At 46.8% G+C, this 23,990-nt stretch overlaps 1 protein-coding gene across 1 annotated transcript in view; it reads left to right on the top strand.

Moving 5' to 3' along the window:
• ABCA3 (ATP binding cassette subfamily A member 3) overlaps nt 1–23,990 on the top strand; it is a 633,557-nt gene that overhangs the window by 122,072 nt on the left and 487,495 nt on the right. Inside the window, exons 3-4 of the mRNA XM_078663005.1 lie at nt 5,684–5,942; nt 7,531–7,658. Coding sequence (XP_078519131.1) covers nt 5,684–5,942; nt 7,531–7,658 — 387 coding nt within the window. The remainder of the gene's footprint in view (nt 1–5,683; nt 5,943–7,530; nt 7,659–23,990) is intronic.

The following is a 23,990-nucleotide window of genomic DNA, read 5'->3' as shown; positions in this document are numbered from 1 at the left end:
AGGACACCCCTGCAGCCTACAGAGTCCATTCTCCCAGGTTGTCAGTGAAGCAGCCATATACTATATAGAGGGGCACCACATAACAACGAGATGACCATCTCGAAATTGGCTGCAACAAAACCTATTATGTTTGGTATCAAACATGTTGGAATCATACCTCCACACCGTAAACAGTGTGGGAGGTATGATTCCAAGCACTGGAAGAGCCCTCCGTTAGACTCTCAGTGTGACCACCACCCAGACAGGATTTAGTGTATTGGGATAGGGTGGGTGCACTTGCCAGCGCCACTCAGTTTGCATGCATAGTCCAGTTCAAACCAGTCCTGGGAGCCATCGGCTCCCAGGATGAAATTATTAATTAATTAATTAGGTGGAATTTGTATAGCGCATGGCAACCCTGAGGCCTCATTTAACACCAAGGAGGGGAGAGGGTCAATAAAAGTGCTCCACCACCCCGAACCTCCTAATCAATAATGTAAACACATAGAGGGTTGGGGAGAAAGAAATTCAAAACAGACAAAGACACAGGGCTGGAAGAAATCAAGATTTTTGGAAAAAAACTGCCCTCACTCACACACAATGTGTGAGACATGCTTCATCATCGGGTCTGCTTACAATACGCCCCCGCGTAGCCACGCAGGGGGCGGAGCATAGGGAGGGGGAAACACAAAAAAACACTCAAGACAAACACAGATCAACACAAAAGTGACAAACAGTGATCACACCAATGAGTGTTGTCCCTAAGGACTGGGTGGGTGGTAGACATAAAGTGCAGTTAGGTAGTGCTCATTAAAACTGACTCCTGGATACCCCTTCGTACTTTATTCATGGGTTCCAGGGTCAGGATTAAAAGATGTGAAGGATGGCTAAGTGTTTAGGCAGGAGGTCAAGATCCTAAAACACTCCTCCTTATACTGCGATGGTCAATCGCAGTATAAGGAGGAGTGTTTTAGGATCTTGACCTCCTGCCTAAACACTTAGCCATACTTCACATCTTTTAATCCTGACCCTGGAACCCATGAATAAAGTACGAAGGGGTATCCAGGAGCCCGATTTACACTGAGGCCTCCCAGCACTGTGGACGGAAACAAGCGGGCCAGTGGCAGGTGTTAAAAAGAAATGTTAAAAAGATTAGTTTTCAGGAGTTTCCGGAATGCTAGCAGGTTAAGCTCTCTGCGCAGATGCAGAAGGAGGGCGTTCCAAGAATTGGCAACATTAGAGAAAAAGGAGCGCCCTCCCCATCTGGTTTGCCGTATTCTAGGAGTGACGGCAGAAAAGGTGAAGTTGGAGCGGAGTTCCTGGTTGGATGATAAGGAGTGACTAGGAATTGGGAGATTGCAGGGCCACACTTCCAGATGGCCTTGTGTGCTAGGCACATGGATTTAAGCAGGATTCTTGCCCTGATGGGGAGCCAATGGAGGTTCTTTAATGCTAGTTTGGCAGAGTGCCAGTTTGGGGATATGAAGAAGCAGGCGGGCGGCATAGTTTTGGATAATCTGGAGCTTGTAGGTGGTGGATAGAGGGGCTCCCAGATAGAGGGCATTTCCATAGTCCAGACAAGAGAGGATGAGGGCCTGGACCAGGATTCTTCTCGCCTGGAATGGGAGAAGAGGGAGGATCTTACAGAGCATCCTCAATAAGCCAAAGCAGGAAGCTGAGAGCTTAGTGGCCTGATGGTTAAAGCTGAGAGAGCTGTCAAGCCACATGCCAAGGCTCTAAATCTGGTCTTTTGGTTCAGGTACCGGACCGAGACAGGACGGCCATAGCAACGCAGGGTTGAAGGAGGGGGAGTTGCTGAGAAGCAGGAGCTCAGTTTTAGCACCGTTCAGTTTAAGGCAGGAGAGTTCCATCTATTTGGCGACTTCCTCTAGGCAAGGGCCTGGGGTGCTAGATGACCGCTCGGGGTGATTTAGAGCCACCACAAGTTGCGTGTCATCTGCATAGGTGATGATTTTTATGCCAAATGGATGAACAATCTCTGCCAAGGGTCTTATGTAGATGTTAAAACGTGTGGGGCTTAAAGAGGAGCCCTGGGGCACCCCACAACTGAGCAGCAGCCGGTTAGAGGCAACGTCTCCTTCGAACACCTGGAAGAAGCGGTCACTGAGGAAGGACTGGAACCACGTTAGTGCAGTGCCGGACACTCCTAGGCTCTTAAGGCTCTTAAGACTGAGGATCAAGGTGTTATGGTTGACAGTGTCAAAAGCAGCACTGAGGTCAAGGAGGATGATGGCAGCAGTGCCTCCCTGGTCCAGTATCCTTCTGGCCTCCTCAGTTACCGTGAGAAGGGTCGTCTCGGTCCCCAGCTGAGGACGTGGTGGAGGAGGGCGTTTGATTCCAAGTATTCAACCACGACGGAGTTTATGTGGTGTTCTAGCACTTTACTCATCCAGGGAAGAAGGGAAATGGGGCGGAAATTGGCCAGATTGGTATGCACAAGATTAGTTTTTTTTAAAAGAACTTTGACCATGGCGCATTTCCAGGCGGAGGGGACAGTACCGGAGATAATTGAGGAATTTAAGAGGTCAAGTATTGCGGGGCGGAGGGAGTTAGTGGCTAACTTAAGAAATTGAGGAGGGGCTGGATCGGAGGGTGAGCCTGAAGTAACTTTGGCCATGATAGGTTCCAGTAAGACTGAATTCAGTGGAGGGAATTGGTTCAATGAGGGTCGGGATTCAGCAGGCATACCTGAGGTGTGGGGGTCTGGGTGCTCACACTGAGGGGCTGGAAAAGACAGATAGATGTTTTGAATTTTCTGTTGAAAGAATTCTGCCAGCTTGTTACAGTGAGTAAGTGCCCCTTCTGAGGTGGGTTGTTTTTGAGGTGCGTTAGAGAGACTCTTTGCGATTTGGAAGATTACTTTGGGGCTGTTGACCGCTGCTGTGATTTTCTCCTCAGAGAAGGAAGCTTGGGCAGCATTAATTTCCGATTTGTAGCGTCTCATTGACAATCTGTAAACCCGCTTCCGAGATTCAGAGTAGTTTTGTCTCCACCTACGCTCTAGTGTTCTACATTCTTATTTGGATTCTCTTAACTTAGGGGAGAGCCAAGGGGCTGATTTTGTTCTACATTTTTTGGGGAGGACTAGATCAAGGGAACCAGTGATCCAGTGGTTGAATTTGTCATTCACAAGTGTGGGATTGGGATCAGTTTCTGGTCTAGAAACATCAAGGACTGATATCCAATGGTTTGTGCGGAGTGTGGGCCAATTCCGCTCCAGGACCAGAATGGCTTTGATGGGGGGGGGGGTCTGCCCACATGAATGCGACCAGGTAATGATCTGACCACGGAAGCGGCTGTGGGGTGCCTGCGCTGAGTTCAGGCTGCTGAAGACTGGATCGAGAAGGTGGCCCTTGGCGTGGGTGGAGGAGGGAACTTTTTGCAATAGCTGAAAGGAGACAAGCTGGTGATCAGTTCCATAGCCGCATAGTCGTTAGGGTCGTCTATATGCAGGTAAAGGTCCCCAAGTACAGTAAAGTTGGAGCGGCCGAATGCCAGACTAGCTAGCAGGGTAGGGAGGGCTGAGAGAAATTGGCGCAAAACTGGACAAAGGACATGGGAGTAACCTCCTCCCTGTCCAGGCCCTCCCCTGGGAGGGTCCCCTGAATCGTCCCACCCCTTTCCTGAGGGTACCTAAGGGCTTACCTGTGGGCGAGTCCCTAGATTTGTCGTGGAACAAGATTCAGATCAGACACCACTTCTTATACCGTTTGGGCACGCTGGACTTCGCTGGACTTCGTTTGGGCTTGACTTCATCTCCCTTAAAGTCTGCTGCAATGTCTGCGCCTGTGCACCATACAGGAACCTTTAAAGGCCTGTGGGCATCAAAGAGACCTGAAGGAATCTCCCTTGAAGTGAAGGAGTCTCTCCCCTGCATTCGCAGGCACCGCAACTAAGTCGACCGGTCTGCTGATCATGAGCTCCTCCGGACTTTGAAAGGTTCTGCAACACAGGTGGTGGTTTTCCACAGCTCCCGAGGCCTGCCCTGTGCTCTCACCCAGATTGAGGACAGTATCCCCTGCGGGGTTGCAATAACCGTACCCCTGTGCACCTTGTCAACTTTCAGTTGCAAAGACTTGTTGGCTTCCTTCCAAGAAGATCCTCGGGCTCCAAGTAGCCCCAACCTCAAGCACCTCCAGTGACCAGAATCTTCAGCGACATTGCTTCGTGTGTATTGTGGCCTGCATCTTTTGGTGAGCTGCTCGAGGTGCTCTCGCTACTCCAGTGCCTCCGGCTGTGGATCCATTTGAGGGTCACGCTTGTTTCTTTTGGACTCCCCTGATTGCTCGGGGCCTGCCCTGACTCCCCTGCTTGTGGTGAGTCCCCTGGACCTTGCTGGTCCCGTTGTTGCTCTCTCTTTAATTCCTGTGTTGGTTGCATGTGCCAAGGCTTGGTGGTGCTCTCGCCGGACACCGACCCCTCAGCACTCGACATCCTTTGTGAGACAGCTCTTGAACAGCGCCTGGTTCTCCTCAGCGTAGCCTGGTCCTCACAGCTGCAGAGTCAAGGTCATTGTCACCCATCCTGCAACACCCGACATCGGTGGGCGTTCGTCTTCCAAGTCTCCTAGTCACTCCTGAGTGACAGACTCTGTCCCCTCTGCTTGCAGGTACCTCTCATCTAGAATCCACCTTCGGATTCCAGTGGACACACTTTCTCCTTTATCAGCAGCTGCACCTTCCTGAAGTCCTCCATTGGGTTCGACAGTGGTTTCTGACACCACTTCACACATATGCCCCCGGCTTCCCTGGTGTAGGTAACGTGGCTACTAGGGTATCCACAAGTGCGGTGGCTCTCCAACCTTCTGTCTTCCATGGGGTTTCTTCACGGTCCACTGGGAAGGGGCCTTAATCTTTAAAAATCCAGTCGCGACTTACACGTAGTGTTGTACGGAGCACACAGTTGTGTTCCCACACTGCACATGCTCTCCGTGGGGTTCCTAGTCACTCACCTTGGGTGGTTCTTTGGGTCGCCAGTACTTTTACGCCCTCTTGACATTGTCTTGACCCGAGTTGTGGTTCTTATACAACTTTCTGAGTATATGGTTTGGTCCCCCCCGGGGTCCACTGTGTATTTCATGCTCTTTTTGTATTTCTGTGCAAGGTATTGTGTGCATTGTGTTGATCTCCTTGTAGGAGATATCTAAACGTGTTAGAGAGTATTCTATTATAAATTCATATTTTTAAAAATACCTTGTGTCGTTCTTTTTCACTTAGTCTATACTATAACATTGCATTCTGGTAAAACATGCTGCTTTACACTCCTTCTGGACTAAGCCTGAAGGCTGCTGTCCACAGCTACTACTTAGGGAGCTTTCTCAGGTTGTCTAAGACCTCTTAAATCACCATAAGGGATGTCTGGACTGTTGCAATGTGCCCACTTACATTAGTGGACATCACATACCAGGCCAGCTACTCACAAGTATGATAAATGGATATCTTGGAATATCAATTGCTTGCATGAAATGTAAAATCAAATTTGACTGCTCAACTTAGGGCACAGTTACCCATTCACACAAGAGCGGGACTGCATTAAAGCTGCTTGCCCTGCAGAAAGGGTAGAATGCCAGTTTATTTAGGGTAATGGAGTTGTTGCTTGAAAATGCTTTTAAATTGTTTTTTTTTCTTCAGTATTTGTTATGATTTTATCAAACTACTCACTCACTATACCTTTTCTTGTGCAGAAGCGGCAGATTCTGGTCACCATAGTCGAGATCTTCTTGCCACTGCTCTTTGCTGCTATATTGATTGTCCTACGCCAGAGGGTGGAGTCTGAGAATCATCCAAACGCCACCTCGTATCCCACGCAGATCATCAATGTACTACCCCAATTCTTCCACAAGAAGCATCACACATGGGAGCTTGCCTATGTTCCCTCCAACAACAGTGCAGTGGCTGAGATTGCTGCCAAGGTTGAGAAAGGTCTGCTTGTTCGTATAAGAGGTTAGTTGTTTTTTTTATTTTATTTTTATTTATGAGCCACATTCATTTGGTTTCTAATAAAACGTGTATAATATAAAATAGGAATAGCAACTCAAACAAATTGCCATCTCAAGGTGCAAACAGAAGTAGCGTCCAGTCCATCGGCAGCGTTGAGCAAGTCTCTTGCCCATCACACCATCTGCAAACATAACCTGTTCTAAACCTATTCCTTCCAAGTTGTGGGGTATCATCGCCCAAACTAGTAGATAAATTCATGTATCCAATTTGCCGAACTCCCTCATAGGTCCTCATTTTGTTTTAAACTTTCCACTGGCACCCTCGCCATTGGCGTACAGTTTTCTCACTTGCATAAAGTAGTCCATATTCTGCATCCAGTGTGTAAACTAAGGTACATTATGACTCCCCGCGATTGTATACCATCTTTCCTGACCACCATTAAGGTTGTATTGCAAAACAACAGCATATATTTGGGCACCTACTGCTCCCTCCACATCCCAAAACATACCACCTGTGCATGTAGAAAAGTCGTCATCCTAGTTCCCTTTACCATAGCATCGTGACCCCCCCCTCCCGAAAGTGTGAAGTTTCAGACATTCTCATATTATGTGGATCAGGTTGCCACTTTGCATACATCCCTGCCAATGGTAATCATTTACCGTTTTGCCCATCTTATAAAGTCTAGTCCTTGTGTGCGTGGTGCAATATATCAAGCTAAATTAGGCGGAAGCCCGCTTGAATAGCAACCTCCCTAGAGTATTTGCATGCATCTCCCCAGTCTGCATTATCAATAACCCCCATATCCCTCACACATCTCTCCTTTAACCTATCCACAGGGCGTAGGCAGTTGGCAATCAGCGTTTTTTATATTTGTGAGATTGTATATCTATGGTGGGTATGTAATGGCACTGACATAACAAAACTCAAGGGGGCCCCCTCTGCATGGTACTCAATCAGGAGCTCTCAGGTCAGAGTATTGTGCTGAGGTGGGCCCCTGAAGCTTGAGGGCCCCCGCACCGCGGAGGCTGCGGGGGCCTGTGTTACGCCTCTGTGTAGTGGGGCTGCAAGCAGTCTACATTCCAGTGGTGATTACGTTTCTATCACACTTTTCATCCATCCCTCATTGGACTACTTTACATTTCTTTATTTTATCTCAGTGAGTCCCTTTTCTTTCAGCCCATCTCTAGCCTTAACCTCCATCTGAAAGTTTACCCGCTTTCATTCTGCTTGTAGTGTCTGTATTTGTGGAGTGTTTTTACCGACAGTTGTGCAGTTGTTTATACTATTGTATTTTAACATTCTCTAAGGGATTGAATCCATTGCTAACTGATGGCTGAGCCCCTTTCTCAGTTATGCTTGTACTTCAAGAAGTGGTATGGAATAGTTCTGCATGGGAGGGGGTGGTAATGTTTGTGGCTGGTGATAGCTAATCTTCCAGGAATTTGGAAGTCAACTGGTTGCAGCAGCAATCTGGTTGATGCCCAGTATGGTCCAGTGGCATGCCATCAATGCCATATTTCCTTAAACCCTTCCCTTTGGCACCTTTCTAATGTCTAAATTTCCTCACTTTCATTTCCAACTCCAACTCCAGCTCGCGGTTTCCCCACTGAAAAGGACTTTGACAACTATATCAAGACTGACAACACTTCGGGCAATGTTTTGGCAGCAGTTGTGTTTGACCACAAGTTTACCCACACGAATGAAGCACTGCCTCTTCAGGTAAGAACCTTTTGTATCTTAAAGCTTTCTTCTTCTTTATAGTTCTCTTTATCACTGGATGGCAGTATTTGGGAGACAGAGTGTAGCTAGGATATGATGCATTGCATGCCAATTAAAGCAACCTACCATCTAATCCCCCTCAGTAACTCACTCCTCTTCGTTCTCTCACTCTCTTTATTCAACTGAGAAAATTAATAAATCTTTGTAATAAACACCAGCACTTCCCAAAGAATACCCTGCTCATATATCTGGGAAAGGAAATGGCTATGGAAGTTCATATCTCAAGAATGTTTGCAAAATTCCGATACCAAAGTTCCTATGACGATCATATATTGCAATTTTCATTGACGTAAATACTTCACAACCTTATCATTTTCCACACACAGCATAGCCGGCCCCCGTTGAGAAAGTCATCAACTCTTGGATCTGTTACCTCTTGGAGTGTTAAGCAAATACATCATTTGTATAGTTAATAGATATTTTCATATTTAATAAATAAATGTGGAAATCTTCCTCTTGTAAGCCAAATTTCCACTGTAAGTCAACTCACCATATAAGAATATTTTTTGAATCCCAGAACATGGCATCTAACATCAACAAATTCAAATGTTTTCTTTTTGTTTAATTATCTTTTGTCTAATACATCAACAAGGATCTGTATAATTGAATGAAAAGAAAGACAGAAATTGAACTTAAAAACATCTTAAAGTAGGGATTACACCCCTAAAGGCACCTGCCTTTTCTCCCACATATTTAGGCCTGACTGCTCTTTCATGTAATGTTGTATAACGTATCTGGACTCTAAACCCTTCAACATTGCTCCATATCACCACCACAGTGAATATCAATTCAATCAATTCTTTCTTTATTCGTCCTTCCAAAGACAGGACATAAAAGATACACATAGATATAAACATCATATAAAATCAATCACAGCAAATACAAACTCCTATTCTGTTTAAAAAGAATACAACAGACCACAAATACAGTACTTTTTCTTGAAACTAAAGTGGCAGTGCAAAACACTTGGGTCCGTAAGAAGCAGCAGATTTATCAGATGTGGGCTAAAGTGACAGTGCAAAACGCTTGGGTTAGTAAATAGCAGCAAATAGTAGCTAATAGTGCAACAAAGAGAAACAATTGCAGCCATCAATAGCAGCAATTATTATCAGAAAAGACATGAGTAATAAAATAAGGCCTAACAATGAGTCAGTAAATCAGGTAAACATTTTAGCAGCAATACTAATGCATTCCATGTAGAAAATGATAAAATACATAACGATTAAAACAGCATACTCCTTCTCTTAGCTAAAATGCTTTTCAAAAAGCTGCCACCAGCAAAACAAACATCGAGACCTTTCAGTTGCTGCAAAAAGTACAAAGCTGCTTTGCACTTAGAGAATTTGTGTCTGCGCAAGAGAGGTATTAAACATTTCCTGGTAAATGGAAGATACAATTGATAAAAAATATAACATGTAAAATGGTTTGACTCGAATGTCCATCACAGGGGCAGACCATAATTGATAATTGATTCTGAAGAATACTGACACAGGGGGAAGCATATCAACCAACAAAAAGATCCCAGCCTGAATCTAGATAACAGATTCCTTTCATGTACATTATTTACATATATTCGATACGGGGCAATGTAGGGAGGTACGTATATAAGGCAATAGTCCCTGACTGTGTGTTTCAGTATTTCAGACAATTCGAAGCTCACCAAAACCCGCTGTCGATCCCCTTTAACAATTTGATCTGGGTGCTCAAACATAGAGGGATAACCAAGTTCCGTAAAACAGGTTTTAATGTATTGGAGCCAGGTTATACAAATCAATCAATCAATCAATCAGAGCATTTGTATAGCGCACTACTCACCCGGAGGGTCTCAAGGCGCTGGGGGGGGGGGGGTCGGCTACTGCTCGAATAGCCAGGTCTTGAACTGCTTCCTGAAGGCGAGGTGGTCCTGGGTCAGGCGGAGGTGGGTCGGAAGGGAGTTCCAAGTCTTGGCGGCCAGGTAGGAGAAGGACCTTCCTCCTGTGGTGGCTCTTCGGATGCGGGGGACGGCGGCGAGGGCGTGGCTGGTCGATCGAAGCTGGCGCGTGGGAGCGTAGAAGTTGAGGCGGCTGTTGAGGTATCCTGGTCCTTGGTTGTGTAAGGCTTTGTGTGCGTGGGTGAGGAGCCGGAAGGTGATTCTCTTGTTGACCGGGAGCCAGTGCAGGTCTCTCAGGTGTCCGGAGATGTGGCTGCGGCGGGGGATGTCCAGGATGAGTCGTGCTGAGGTGTTCTGGATCCGCTGGAGTCTCTTCTGGAGTTTGGCGGTGGTTCCGGCGTAGAGGGAGTTGCCGTAGTCCAGACGGCTGGTGACGAGGGCCTGGGTGACCGTCTTCCTGGTCTCGGTGGGGATCCATCGGAAGATCTTGCGTAGCATTCGCAGGATGTGGAAGCACGACGAGGAGACGGCGTTGACTTGTCTGGTCATGGAGAGGGAGGAGTCCAGGATGAAGCCCAGGTTGCGTGCGTGGTCAGTTGGTTTGGGTGCGCTGCCCAGGGCGGGGGGCCACCAGGAGTCGTCCCAGGCGGAGGGTGAGGATCCCAGGATGAGGACTTCCGTCTTGTCTGAGTTCAGTTTCAGGCGGCTGTTCGACATCCATTTGGCTACTTCTGTCATCCCTTCGTGCAGGTTGGCTCTGGCGGTGGCGGGGTCGTTGGTGAGGGAGAGGATCAGCTGGGTGTCGTCGGCGTAGGAGATGATGTTCAGGTTGTGCTGGCGTGCGATGGCTGCGAGGGGGCTCATGTAGACGTTGAAGAGAGTTGGGCTGAGCGAGGAGCCTTGAGGGACGCCGCAGATGACTTCGGTGGCCTCTGATCTGAACGGGGGGAGGCGGACTCTCTGTGTCCTTCCGGTGAGGAAGGAGGTGATCCACTCCAGTGCCTTCTCCTGGATTCCGACGTTGCTGAGGCGCTGTACTAGGGTGCGGTGGCAGACAGTGTCGAAGGCCGCGGAGAGGTCCAGGAGGATGAGGGCCGCTGTTTCTCCGTTGTCGAGCAGGGCTCGGATGTCGTCTGTGGCTGCGATCAGGGCGGTCTCGGTGCTGTGGTTGGCCCGGAAGCCAGACTGCGAGAGGTCGAGGGAGCCGTTCGTCTCGAGGAAGGCGGCCAGTTGCTTGTTGACGGTCTTCTCGATGACTTTGGCCGGAAACGGGAGCAGCGAGATGGGGCGGTAATTCTTGAGGTCGGTAGGGTCTGCTGATGGTTTCTTGAGTAGAGCGCTGAGTTTGGCGTGCTTCCAGCTCTCCGGGAAGGTGGCGATGTCGAAGGAGGTGTTGATGATGTCCCGCAGGTGGGGTGCGATGACAGTGTCGGCCTTGTTGAAGACGTGGTGAGGGCAGGGGTCTGTCGGAGATCCGGAGTGGATGGAGTTCATCGTGCGGATGGTGTATTCGGTGCTGATCGGGGTCCAGTCGCGGAGGGTGGTGGTGGGGGGCGGTGGTTCGGTCGTGGCGTGCGTCGGTTGAGTGCTGAAGCTGTTGTGTATGTCCGCGATCTTGTTGTGGAAGTAGGAGGCGAGGGAGTTGCAGAGGTCTTGCGAAGGGGTGATGTCGTTGTTTCCGGCGTTGGGGTTGGAGAGCTCTTTCACGATGTTGAAGAGTTCCTTGCTGTTGTGTGCGTTGTTGTCCAGTCGTTCCTTGAATGCAGTTTTCTTGGTGGCGGGGATCAGCTGGTGGTGTTTTCGGGTGGCGAGCTTGAGGGCAGTCATGTTGTCCGGTGTTGGGTCTGTGCGCCAGGTTTTCTCGAGTGCTCTGCAGTTCTTCTTGGAGCTCTTGAGTTCGTCGTTAAACCATGGGGCTTTCTTGCTGCCGGGTCGGCTCGGCGGGGTCTTCAGCGGGGCGAGTTCGTCTGCGCAGTCGCTGATCCATTTCGTGAGGTTGGTGGCTGCTTGACTGGGGTTCGTTGTGCTGGTGGGAGGGTTCTTGCTCAAGGACGTGGTGAGCTGGTCAGCAGTGATCTTGTTCCAGCTTCTGCGGAGAGCCTGTTGCTGGTGATGGTGGAGCGTGGTCTCGGGTACAGTTTAGACAGTCTCTGATAATTGCCCTATTAAAATCAGTTTCTTCATTTGACCAGATGGAACACGAGATAGCTAAAGGCGCCACATTTATCATCATCATCAAAGCTTTATTTCGATATAAATATATCTTAAAAGCATTTTACAGATTATATAAAAAAAGCACCATTTATAATAATTTCACAAAGAAATCAGATTACAAATTTTAAGACATCTCTCAAAGGATGCAAATTACTTTACAGAACAGTGGAATACCTATTCTAAATTTAGGACAATTCGTAAGTTACATTCCTGAGAAATTCATTTGACATAAACATTCCATCAATAAATAACAGCTCAAAAGGATAAAAACCCACAAGGGAAGTTAAAAGTGAATTAAACTATCTCAGCTATGATGGAGCTTAAAAACAAATTTAATAAGAATCTTCAGCCTGGTCATAGCGCTTTTAATTTTATCACCCAGGCCCAGCTAAGGAATTTGGCCACACCGCAAGCAAAAGTTGTATTGGGTTCTGCTTGCAAAATTCTAAGTGCTTCGTGGTGGTTCCTGGTTCCTAATTGCCAACAAACGGGTTTTAACCATCTAGTTCTTGGTTTATAATAAGCTGGGCATGCAAACAGGAGATGTGGGACGCTTTCAACTACTCCTTCACAGTGCGGACAAGTTGGGACTGTTTGATGGGGAGGCTTCCATTTGTTTGTATATTCACGAATGGGAAGCATACCCAATCTAAACTGAATGAAAAGGGCCCTATCCCTGGGTTTCTGAATAAAATCTAAGTAAGGCTCCAAACGGGTCATCTGCTTGTGCTGACGAAACTCGTTGGTCAGTCTGCCTGGGCTGGGATTTCTATTTTCCTGGCTCTCGACCCATGCCCAGTAGGCTCCCTTGATATCTAACTTGGTCAGCGGGGCCCTTGACTCCCAAGCCGCTTCGAATCCCAATGGAAAAAGAAACGTTTTTGCATTTGTTAGCCAACTAATCTTATGGGATCCCTCAAGGTTCATCACTTCTCTTAGGCCGTCGGCGTATTTAGATAACTCAGGTGTACGCCAAAGACGAGCCTAGTATAGAAGAGGACGTAAGGTAACAATATCCTTGATTGAGCGGCGTCCCAAGTCGCTCAGTAGTGGCTTAGTGGGGGTTCCCTGTGGGAGTGAGACCAATTCTCTAAAGAATGTATTTTCCGCTTTTACAATGACATAAACGTTGTCAAAGCCCCAAAGCTCAGCACCGTATAGTGCTGAACCTACAGGCCTGGCAGCATAAATTTCAAGGGCAAGAGCAATAGGCCTAGATTTTGAAGCACGATGTTCCCTTCCTATCACACCCACAACTTGCTTGTGATTCAGAGCCATTTTGACAATATGTGGTCGCCAGCTTAAATTGTCTGACATTCTAATTCCCAGGTAATCAAACTTTTTGACGCACTCTAAGGATGCCCCATCGAGTGTGAGGGTGGACTTAACCGACCTACTGGGATTAAAATAGAGGAGCTTTGTCTTGGAGGTATTAATTACTAAGCCCCTCAAATGGCAAAAGAGATAAAACCTGTTTAACAGTTTCTGCAGTCCGCAGGGGTTTTAGATATTATTAAAGTGTCGTCCGCGATGAGTAAGGCAGGCACCTTATCACCCGCCAAAACTGGGACATCAGCATTTATTTCCAATGAAAAAGAAACCACCCCATTCACAAAAAGCGAGAAAAGGGTGGGGGCCATAACACATCCCTGACGGACGCCTCTATTGACGGGAATTTTTTCTGTTTTCTGTTCCTGTGAGCCCCACCTAACTCGGGCGTAATTGTCCTCGTGCATACGGACCAAAAGACTTAAAATGGACTGGGGGAACCCCATCCCCTGTAAGATCGACCATAGGCGATCTCGAGGGACCAGGTTAAAGGCAGTCTTTAGGTCAATGAAGGTGAGATAAAGACTGCCCTTGCCACATTTATAGTATCATTGACATACTCGAGACCCAACTACAAATGGAGGGGAAAATGCGGCGAAGAAGGGGGCACTCCTAAACTCCACTGCAAAATCTGTTCTCCTCCAGCTGCATAGCGTGTACATCCCAACATCCCCCAGACCATATGTTAAAATCGGAAATACATTTACGTTTATAACTCTCTAAAATAGGGGCTATGGGCTTTTTACCTATTCACATTGCAAGTGAATAAGTGGTACCAACTACGCGTGTAAATCTTGTTATTCTATTTTTTATGCAGGTATGCCACGTACAATCTTCATCGAAGTCCAGACCTACGGGAAGGAGCTAACCCTTTCCAGCTTTTTATTCTCTATGTTCAAGCTACCGGATATATATTTTTTTGGGGCCACAAATCAGGACACAAGTCTTCTTATAGTTTGGCTCCAACCCCAAATCCTTCATAAAGTTAACATAGCTGGAAATGAGTCTTTTTTAGACCTATGGCAGTCCTTGCCATAAGGACTGCGTCATATAAAGGAGCGCTGGCACATCCTTATTCTGCACCTGCGGTACATCCGCCCCAACTGTAACTGTTTTCTCCAAATCGTCTGTATAAAGAAGGAATACGATTGGGGCGAGGACGCAACCTTGGTGTACCCCTCGCCTAATACTGAACTGTTCTGAACATCCACCAGCATTGCCATACCTCACTCAGGCAGAGAGATCATGGCGGAGGAGCCTCAGAAAGGAAACCAGACCGCGTTGACACTCATATATACTAAAATGTCCCACAACCAAGAGCGTGAGACATAGTCGAACGCGCTGGTTGAATCCATGAATGCTAGGTGAATAGAGGTGTCCTTCACATATTTATATTTGGCCAGAATAAGGTGAAGATTAAGACCTTGTTCGATCGTGCCTAGACCTTTCCTAAACCCATACTGGGTTGTAGCCAAAATATGGTTTGCACTTATCCAGTCCAGGAGGCGATCTAGTATGACTCTCCCAATAACTTTAACAGAAGAGGACAAAAGAGATATTGGACGATAGCATTTGGGATCATACACATCACCCTTTTTAAAAACAGGCACTATCAAAGAGGTACGCCAGGAATTTGGGACACCCTCACTGCAAACTGAGTTAAAAACAGCGGTAAGTACTAGGTACAAGAATGCAGGATCTTCCTTAAATAAATCCAAAGGAATTCCATCTGGGCCTGGTGCCTTCTTGCCTTTACTGTTATCAATTGCTTTCCGCACTTCCCCTACATTAAAAACAAGGTTTTGACAAGTTCAAATCAGCTGTAATGGGGCATTCTCTGCAGCAAGGTCAGCCGAATAAAGGCCAGCATAGTGAGTCACCCAAGTCTCTGGGGGGATATGGACAGTAACTTTGTCTGCTGGTAGGGTGGGAAATAGGACAGACCATACAGCCTTCCAGAAGGCCCGAGGGTCTCTTGACAAGCAAGAGCTCACCACTAGATCCCACTTTTCTTCCTTCAATGTTGCCTTTCTTTTTTTAATGGCAAGCTTATACAGCTTCCTACTTTCCCTTATCACTATCGGGTCTCTAGGGTTTTGTTTTAAAGCCCTATGTAAGGTATTATTAGCCTCTCTGCATGTCTTGTCGAACCAGGAATGCGCCTGATTACAGGACTGGGACGTAGGTTTAGAAAGTAGATATTTGACTTTGTTTAACAGGATTGCGAAACCTTGTAAGATGTGAGCTTGCTCACGTGGTATACAATTACAGCTGGACAAAAGGGCAGAACTAAAGGAAATTATCTGCAACTTAAAACTATTCATGTTTGCTGAACGCCAGACCACCCTGCGCCCAGCATCTTCAGTGGATAATGGCTGAATGTATTAAGGCTTGGGCGTCGGTCCCCTGGACGGTAACACTAACTTAGCAGAGATAGGATTGTGGCTCGATAAGGACCTCACAATCCTTAATAAAAGGAAACATGCCCCAGGAGGCGAATACATAATCAATAGTTCTTCCTATACCTTGTCCATTAAAGGTGTGAATATAGTGGTCAGTCAAATTGGGCGCCATATTAACCAAACCTCTTTCTAACAGGTGGCTAAGTAGCATCCATTACATTTTGGTCCGGCCCGGCAGCGGCTGGATCAAATGTGGACTGGGAAAGAGGTACTGGAAGACCCTATTTCGCAGTAAAATCCCCCACCACCAACAGCTTAAAAGAACGATCCACATGAGCCTCTCGCTCGACAAGCTTGTCAATCAGCATAAACAGCCTTTGAAAATTGCCTTTGGATGTAAATTTATTATTATAAAAATTTACCAGGTACAGCTTAAAAGTATCTTTCCAGGCAAAACAAAAAACCTGCACCCCCCACCCCCCGCTCCTGGAATAGCTGAATAATCATGTCAGCAATTTCCACTTTAAACCAGGCTGATATGCCCCCCTTAGGTCTACCTGATGTAGAAGGAACAGCGGGTAGGTCAAAACACATTAATCCATAAAAACAATGTCTTTACTCTCCCATGTTTCTTGCATAAAAAACCTATATCATAGGTCATAATAAAAGACCGCCATCCCTCCAAAACAATCTTTGAGGTTATACCTGCTATATTCCAATTTAGGATTTTCAAACAAGTATCTGTTTGGCCTTAAACATTGATTGTACTCACACTTACCCTGACGGGGCGGAAATAGTAAGGAACCGGAAGTGAAATGGGAAGCAGGGTTTACATTTGCATGGGCCTCCAGGCTAGTCCCAATACAAGTGCAAAAACAACAATTGATGGACAGAATGCAGACAATGTCATACATTCACCCCAGTACTGAGATCTGGGCCTAAATCCATCCTTTTTTTGCACTCCACACCACCCCAGTTCAGACATGGCCATATGCAAATCAGCCTTGACCCTGTGCCTCATGGGAACAGTCCAGCCCGAACTGCCAAGCCATGTCTTTCCTGGACCGGAATCAAGCATCCTAGGACCGGTTTCTGGCTATTAGCCGTCTTCAGCCAGGATAGCTGGACTCCAGTGGTGTGGAGAGCATGGGACTCAACCGATGGATTTAGGCCCAGATCTCTGTACTGGGGTGAATGTATGACATTGTTTTGCATTCTGTCCATCAACTGTTATTTTTGCAATTGTCCCCCCGAGTGGGATGGGTATGCTCAGGCGTGAGTCCCATGCTCTCCACACCACTGGAGTCAAGCTATCCTGGCTGAAGACGGCTGATAGCCAGAAACCGGTCCTAGGATGCTTGATTCCGGTCCAGGAAAGACATGGCTTGGCAGTTCGGGCTGGACTGTTCCCTTGAGGCACAGGGTCAAGGCTGAGTTGCATATAGCCATGTCTGAACTGGGGTGGTGTGGAGTGCAAAAAAACGATGGATTTAGGCCCAGATCTCCGTACTGGGGTGAATGTATGACATTGTTCTGCATTCTGTCCATCAACTGTTATTTTTGCAATAGTCCCAATCAATGTTCCCTCTAATTTTTTTCCTCTGTGTGCGGCAGTGTAGGGTGTTGGTGCGCTGCAGCCATGGCTATGGGCGCCAGGAACCAGACCGCGCAAGTGTGCAGCACCAAATATCACTTCAAACGTTTGCTTAAAACCCTAGCAGCCTAGCTCTGTTAAGAAGAGACATTTTATACCTCTGTCTGGTGTAACATCTATATCTATATATAATATAATATAATCTATACTACTATAATAAAGTAAGAACTTTCAGGCTTTGAGGCGGGTAAACTCGGGAACCACGGCGCCAATCTACACACCCGATACACCGTTGAAATCGTCAGGGTGTGTAGATGGTTATAGGCTATATAAATATAAAAAATAAATGTTATTTAAAAAATTTATATAAAAAAAAAAGTAGTCCCTCCAAAGTAGCGCCGGCCGCGACGTGCGTGCTCACGTCAGGAGCACGGGGAGGAGCAGCGTCCTAGGAGTGGCGGACATGGCGCGGGGGAGGAGGGGTGACGTGAGGAGCTGCGGACAGGCCAGCGACGGTGCGAGCAGCGGAGAGGCGGACATGGCGCGGCGGAGGAGCGGCGGTGGACAGGCGGTGAGGAGCAGAGCGGCCAGGAGCGGTGAACTGAGGAGCGGCGGATGAGGTAAGGCTCCGGGGACAATGTCGGGGCAGGCGGGTGTCGGGCCAGGCGGTGGACGGGGAGTTAATGTCGGGGCAGCCGGGTGTCGGGCCAGGCGGGGGACGGGGAGTTACAACACAGAGCGGCCAGGAGCGGTGAACTGAGGAGCGGCGGATGAGGTAAGGCTCCGGGGACAATGTCGGGGCAGGCGGGTGTTGGGCCAAGCGGGGGACGGGGAGTTACAACACAACAGACTACAAGGCAGGCGGCGGTCGGGGCAGGCGGAGGACGGGGCGGGCGGGGGCACGGGCTGCTGGGCAATGTCGGGGGAGGCAGGGGTAGGGGAAGCCTGAATGCTCCCGGACAAGGTCGGGACGGGCTGCTAGTAATATAATAAAGAGAGAGCCCAAACCTTTGAGGCGGGTAAGCTCAAGAACTACAGCACCAATCGGAACACCCAATACAGCATTGCAAACTACAGTATCAGCAGATTGTCATAGGCTATACAGCAGCCCAACATATACTTTAGAAGGGGGAAAGAATGTTTTGTGAAAAGTAGTCCGTTGTGGGCGTGTGCGATTTGGCAAAAGAGAAGCGTTCTGTGTGGGACTAGCTTCCAATACGAGTGGGTGTGTCCTTTAGCATTGTTGTGGGCGTTGGACGTTGACGCGATGTTGTGCGTCTAAGTGGCGTAGGCTGGAGCGGGCAAACACGTTCGTGGATGGAGCGAACACACACGTTGGCATATTGCAGGGGCGTAGGCTGAAGCGGCCAAACACGCTGGAGCGGCCAAACACGTTCGGGGATGGAGCGAACACCAGAAACACACGTTCGCGGCTGGAGTGTGTTACGGTACAGTGGCGTCGGCTACAGCATGCCCGGACAAAGTTGGGACGGGCTGCTAGTTTCCTATACAGTGATTTACACACAGTGATTCAGAGTCTCTGTGTAATGTGTATGCGAAGTAAAGTGCTATTAAACAAAATAAATATGAAAGAGAGAGGGATTATGGAGACTTGAGGGTCACTGTTGAAGGTTGGTAATGAGAGTATCCGTGGCTGAGGTGGTCATTGGGGCGCCAACAAACATTGTCACACCAGGCACCACCAGCACTAAAGTCGGCCCTGTTCAAATGGCACTAATAATTATAGTGAAATTATGAAAACATCCCACATTGCAATTTGAAACCATGGCAGCTATGTTACTGCATTTCTTTTCTTAATTGGGATGGGCTGTGGGGGATTGTGTGCATTTGTTAAGGTTTACGTGTTCATTGCAGCTCATGATGGGTGCTGCGATTAACATGAAAACTTTAAAAATGCACAGGGACATCTTAAGGATTTTGAGTGTCTGGGCCAAACTTATTTGTGGGACCCCTGATTAGAACAGCTTTGGATTTATCATCCAATTTCAGCTTTTTCATGTCCATTTTGGCCAGGTCTCCGACGCTACAGAGGCACATTGGTCCAAATTCTAAATGTGCTTCCATACAATATTCAGGGATAGTGGTATGTGTTTTCAAAATTGTAACATAGCCTAAAGGAAAAGGAGAGGAGACTACTGAGAAATAGGATTTAGTGGCGGAGAAAGGGGGAGAGAGGAACAAAGTAAAAAAAAAGTCAGGGCGCAAAGACGAGAAATGGGGAAGGCGTAATGTAGAAGTTGTTGAGAGAGGAACGGAAAGAGAAAGGCAGCCAGAGGCTTTGGAGAACTGGGACAGAGAACGGAGAATGGGAAACCGGTAAGAGAGAAAGCAAAGAACAGGCAGTGAGAGGGAAATGGAGACAAGAATGGGATGGGGAGAAGGGGAAAGTGGGTACATGTGGAGTGGGACTGATATGAGGAAGAAGAAAAAGAAGAGAAGGAGACGGCGAGAGCAGCTGGGGAGTGAAGAAATAAGGAAAAAAGATATGTCAGAGAAGATAGAAAGTGTGGTATGGCAATGCTCCAGAAGTAGCGTCTCTGTCTATCGACGTTGGGGTGTTATATAAGGAGCCTTTTTCCCATCTTTTCATTTCTAAACGCTTGCTCTACGTAACCGTGCTCACCTGAACAAACTAAGAAGGGTAGAAGGCTAGTTAGGTGACAAACTTTTTAATCTTGCCAAGATGCAGGTCTGAGCAGATGGCAGATGCAAGTTTGTAAATGACTGATCCATCTGTCGGGAGTATTCTCTTCACTAACACTTACTTCCCTTCTCTTTTTGAAACTCGGGGCAGCAACATAGTTGTGGTGTCACCAGGGCTTTAAGTGAAAGTGTTTTCAATATTATATGATAGCCATAGTTGTTGCTTATTCATCCTATGCAACTAACAACCATTGACAAAGGCAATAGTCCTGACTTGTAGATATGATGTTACTTGTTGTATCATAAAACTGGATGCAATGACAGAAACAGCGAAATACAAGTCGGGAGGCACACTATGCTAAGTACAGATCTTTTGCTTGTGTGTCTTAAGCCACGCTCTTAATTACACTGGCCACGCCCCTTTGAAAATATTCCATGCTTCTTTTGCATTGAGGGATTTCAAAAGAGATCTTGATACTTCCTATCAGGTTCCTTCATATTTGGGTGTACATATTTACGTTTGATAGGTTATGCATGACAAGGTATTTCAATGTGCAAGCAGCTCGAAAGTAGAAACACATAGAAAGCATTGTTTGTGTTTAACATCACACTTTCCAAGGGCTTTCTTAGTAAGGGCATTAGAGGGAAACTCTGCTCTAGATATTTCAAAAAGGATTTTAAACACTTTTTGTATGTGGTGTTAAATAGCTCGCTTTAACACCGTCCTTGCCATCTTTGTGTTCTGTGGGATCCTCCTTTGTAAGAATCTGGGAGGAGAGCTCATCTTGCTTATTGGTGTAGGAGGCAGTTTAAAAAAGCAGCTAATCAACAACGGAATCGAAAATTTAAGGTATTCTACATTTAAAGTACTGTTCTTCTGGCAAGTAGATTTGTGTTTTTTTCACTCGAGCTGCAGCGCTTGGAGTTGCTACCTCCGCCCTCTCCATTTGAATTCTTATTCTGTTTCCCCAAGGTCTCACTATGTACCTCAGGAAAACGTAAATTTGACATTCTGTGGTGAGATGTAGCCCAGCTCTGTTAAGAATGATTCAGCAAGTCTACAAATATGACGTGTGCTTTTCACGCCTTATTTGTAGAGTTGCTGCATCTCTTTTCTTACCGGAGCTGGGCTGGGGGGTGATTGTGGGCATTTGTTAAAGATTTCAGGCGTCCGTCTGGAGCTGCAATTAACCTGAACACTTTAACAAAGTCTCACAATCACGCGCAGCACAGCTCTGGTAAGATGAGAAAATCAGCAAGTTTACAAACATGACGTGTGCTTTTCACGCCGAGTTGTAGCTTGCTGAATTTCTTTTCTTAATAGAGTGCCGCAGCTGCAGGGGTGATGACGAGCAGATTGTTTGCTTTTGTTTAAAGAATTAATGTTAATTGCTGCTGGTAATGGCGCTGCAATTAGCATGAATACTTCAACAATAGCACAACAGTATGCACCACAGCCTGCAAGAAACACCAGTTTTTCAGGCCGCAGTGGCGCAAACTTTCTCCTTTGATGTGCTGTGTGTGTGCGCGCTCCACACACAGCACTGCGCGCTACATTTAATAGAGCTGCGCGCGTGCACATGCGCGCACGTTATTGGGAACAGTGGTCCCAATACAAGGTCCTGCCCCAGAATAGTCAAACGGTAAAATGTTGTTCCTCCGTACACTAGATCTACAATTACAAAATCCCCTACCCACCACCTCTAGACCAGGCTCCGAAGGTGCAGGATTAGGTCGAGAAGGGGATGGTATTTGGATAGCAAACACTGCACTAGCAAGTAATCTGTCAGCCTCCTGAACAACTGGGTAGGCAGACTCCTCCCCATACTGTCAATCTATTTCTTCCAAGCCAGCCAGAGGGGCAAATCTATTGGACAGTTGAAGTGATAGTGAAGAGGGAGGTTCAGACAGTGCCGGGACTCTGGTAGGAAAACTGCCCGAGGTGCCCACTTAATTCCCCAAATGCTGATAAAAAAGCCAAGTGGGACTATCTTGATAGAACAGTGACTATCATGTAGCAGATCAATTGCATAGTACTGTAACGTTGTAAGTACGCTCATTACAATAATAATTCTTATAACTCACAGATTTCGCAATATTCGTTTGTTCACTGGCACAATAGTTCTCTCTCCTTACACTTGCGTTTTTGGCATGGGCAAGTCAAAGCATAAATTACATGATCATTCCTACAAGTGGTGCTTTTTCTAATTTAGTTTTTTCTACCTGTAAATGGATTTTCATAAACCTTTTTTATTTATTCTATGTTCACACTCTTTGCATTTAATACAGTGTTAAAAACCTGGATTTGTCCTTAATCATATTTCTCTCTTTTTTCCTGGCTTTATTTGCTTTATGCTGTCCAACCTATCTTTGTCCATCTCGTGGAGCATAGCCTGTACACTACCTCTCTGACTTGCTCCTTGTGTTCTTTCAATGCGTGCTCACTTTCTGGAAACAGGCCTTCACATTTTGTTGTATTGTCAAATTTGCTGTGCATTCAAAAACAGAGGTCAAACATCATGCTCTGTTTTTCAAAGGAGGTTTACTTTCCTTTCTCTGACTTCAAAGTAAGAGGATGTATTTGCCAATCCTTCTGGGTACTAGGGGTGTGCTGGAGAAAAGGCTGTAGAATGTATATATTTTTTGTAGCACACAACAACATTTAAATCTCTCTAAATGAACTGTGCAAATAATTCTGAATATATCATAATTTGGAAAGCACAAATGACACATCTCTTTGTAATTCCGAAGTGTGTTGGGAACAAATACTTTAATACGATCAAAGCACATCAGTACACTAGGTGATGCAATTTCCACACATTATCGTTTGTGCGCTGTATAACTTTATCAGTACGACTGTATGTCTGTGCAAATGTAATGGTAATTTCAGTTGAAAATGTGTTGTGTGTAATGGCACTGAGCTACCAAACTATGCATACTCCACTCTACACAACTCACTCTGACACTCTACTTCACTTTACCACACTCTACTCCCATCTACGCTACTTCACTCTAATCTACCATTCCAGTATACCATACTTCCATCCACCCCAATCTACTCCACTTCATTGTACCCCACTCCACCTTAATCTACCCCAATCTACTCCACTTAAATCTACCCACTCTAATCCAATCTCCCCCACTCCATTCTACCCTACTCAAGTCTACCCCACTCTACCCTAACCCAATACACCCAATCTACCCCACTCCAGTTCACCCAATCTACCCCCCCTACTGGGCTCTACTCTACCCTATTTCACTTGACTCCAATCTATCCCACACCAATCTATCGCACTCCACTCCAATCTACCCCACTTCAAGCAAACCCACTCCAGTCTATCCCACTACACTCTACACCACTCCATTCAAATCTACCCTACTCCAATCCACCCAATCTACCCCAATCCAACCTACCCTACCCCACTCCATTCCAATCTACCCTGCTCTAATCCACCCAATCTATCCTAAGTCACTCCGGTCTGCCCCATTCTACTCCAGTATATCCCAATCCACTATTCCGCAATCTACCTCATTCCAGTCTAACCCAATATACTTCACTCCACTCTACCCCAATCTACTGCACTACTATCTACCACAATCCCCCCAAATCTACCCCAGCCCACTCCACCCTTTCCACTCCAATATACTCCACTCCACCCCTATCTACCCCACTCCACCCCAATCTACCCCACTCTACATCACTACAATCAACCCCACTCCAGTCTATCTTACTGTACACCAGTATACCCCACTCCAGTCTACCTCACTCTAAACCAATCTACCCCACTTCACGCTACCCCAATCTACCCCACACTTTTGTAAACCAATCTACCCCATTCCATGCTACCCCAATCTACCCCACTCCACACTAACCCAGCCTACCCCACTCCACGCTAACTCTGCCTACCCCACTCCACGCTGACCCAGTTTACCCCATTCCACACTACCCCAGTTTTCCCCACTCCATGCTACTCCATTCTAGCCCACTGCACGCTACTCCAATCTACCCCATTCCTCTCTACCCCACAAGTAACATTTAGCCATGCTGGACAGCAGCAGCCACACTGATGTACAACACAGTTAAAAATCATTGCCAAACCCAGTAACTCTTACATAAGCAAGACCATTTATACCCTCAAAATCCACCCTTTTGGGCTAAAATCCTGACAATTATTTTTAATGTGTCAAGCGTTCAGGGT

This window comes from Lissotriton helveticus, chromosome 10 (genome assembly GCF_964261635.1).
Source record: "Lissotriton helveticus chromosome 10, aLisHel1.1, whole genome shotgun sequence".
Classification (NCBI taxonomy): Eukaryota; Metazoa; Chordata; class Amphibia; order Caudata; family Salamandridae; genus Lissotriton; species Lissotriton helveticus.
The sequence above is the reverse complement of the archived record's forward strand: the minus strand, read 5'-3'. Positions and strand labels throughout refer to the sequence as shown.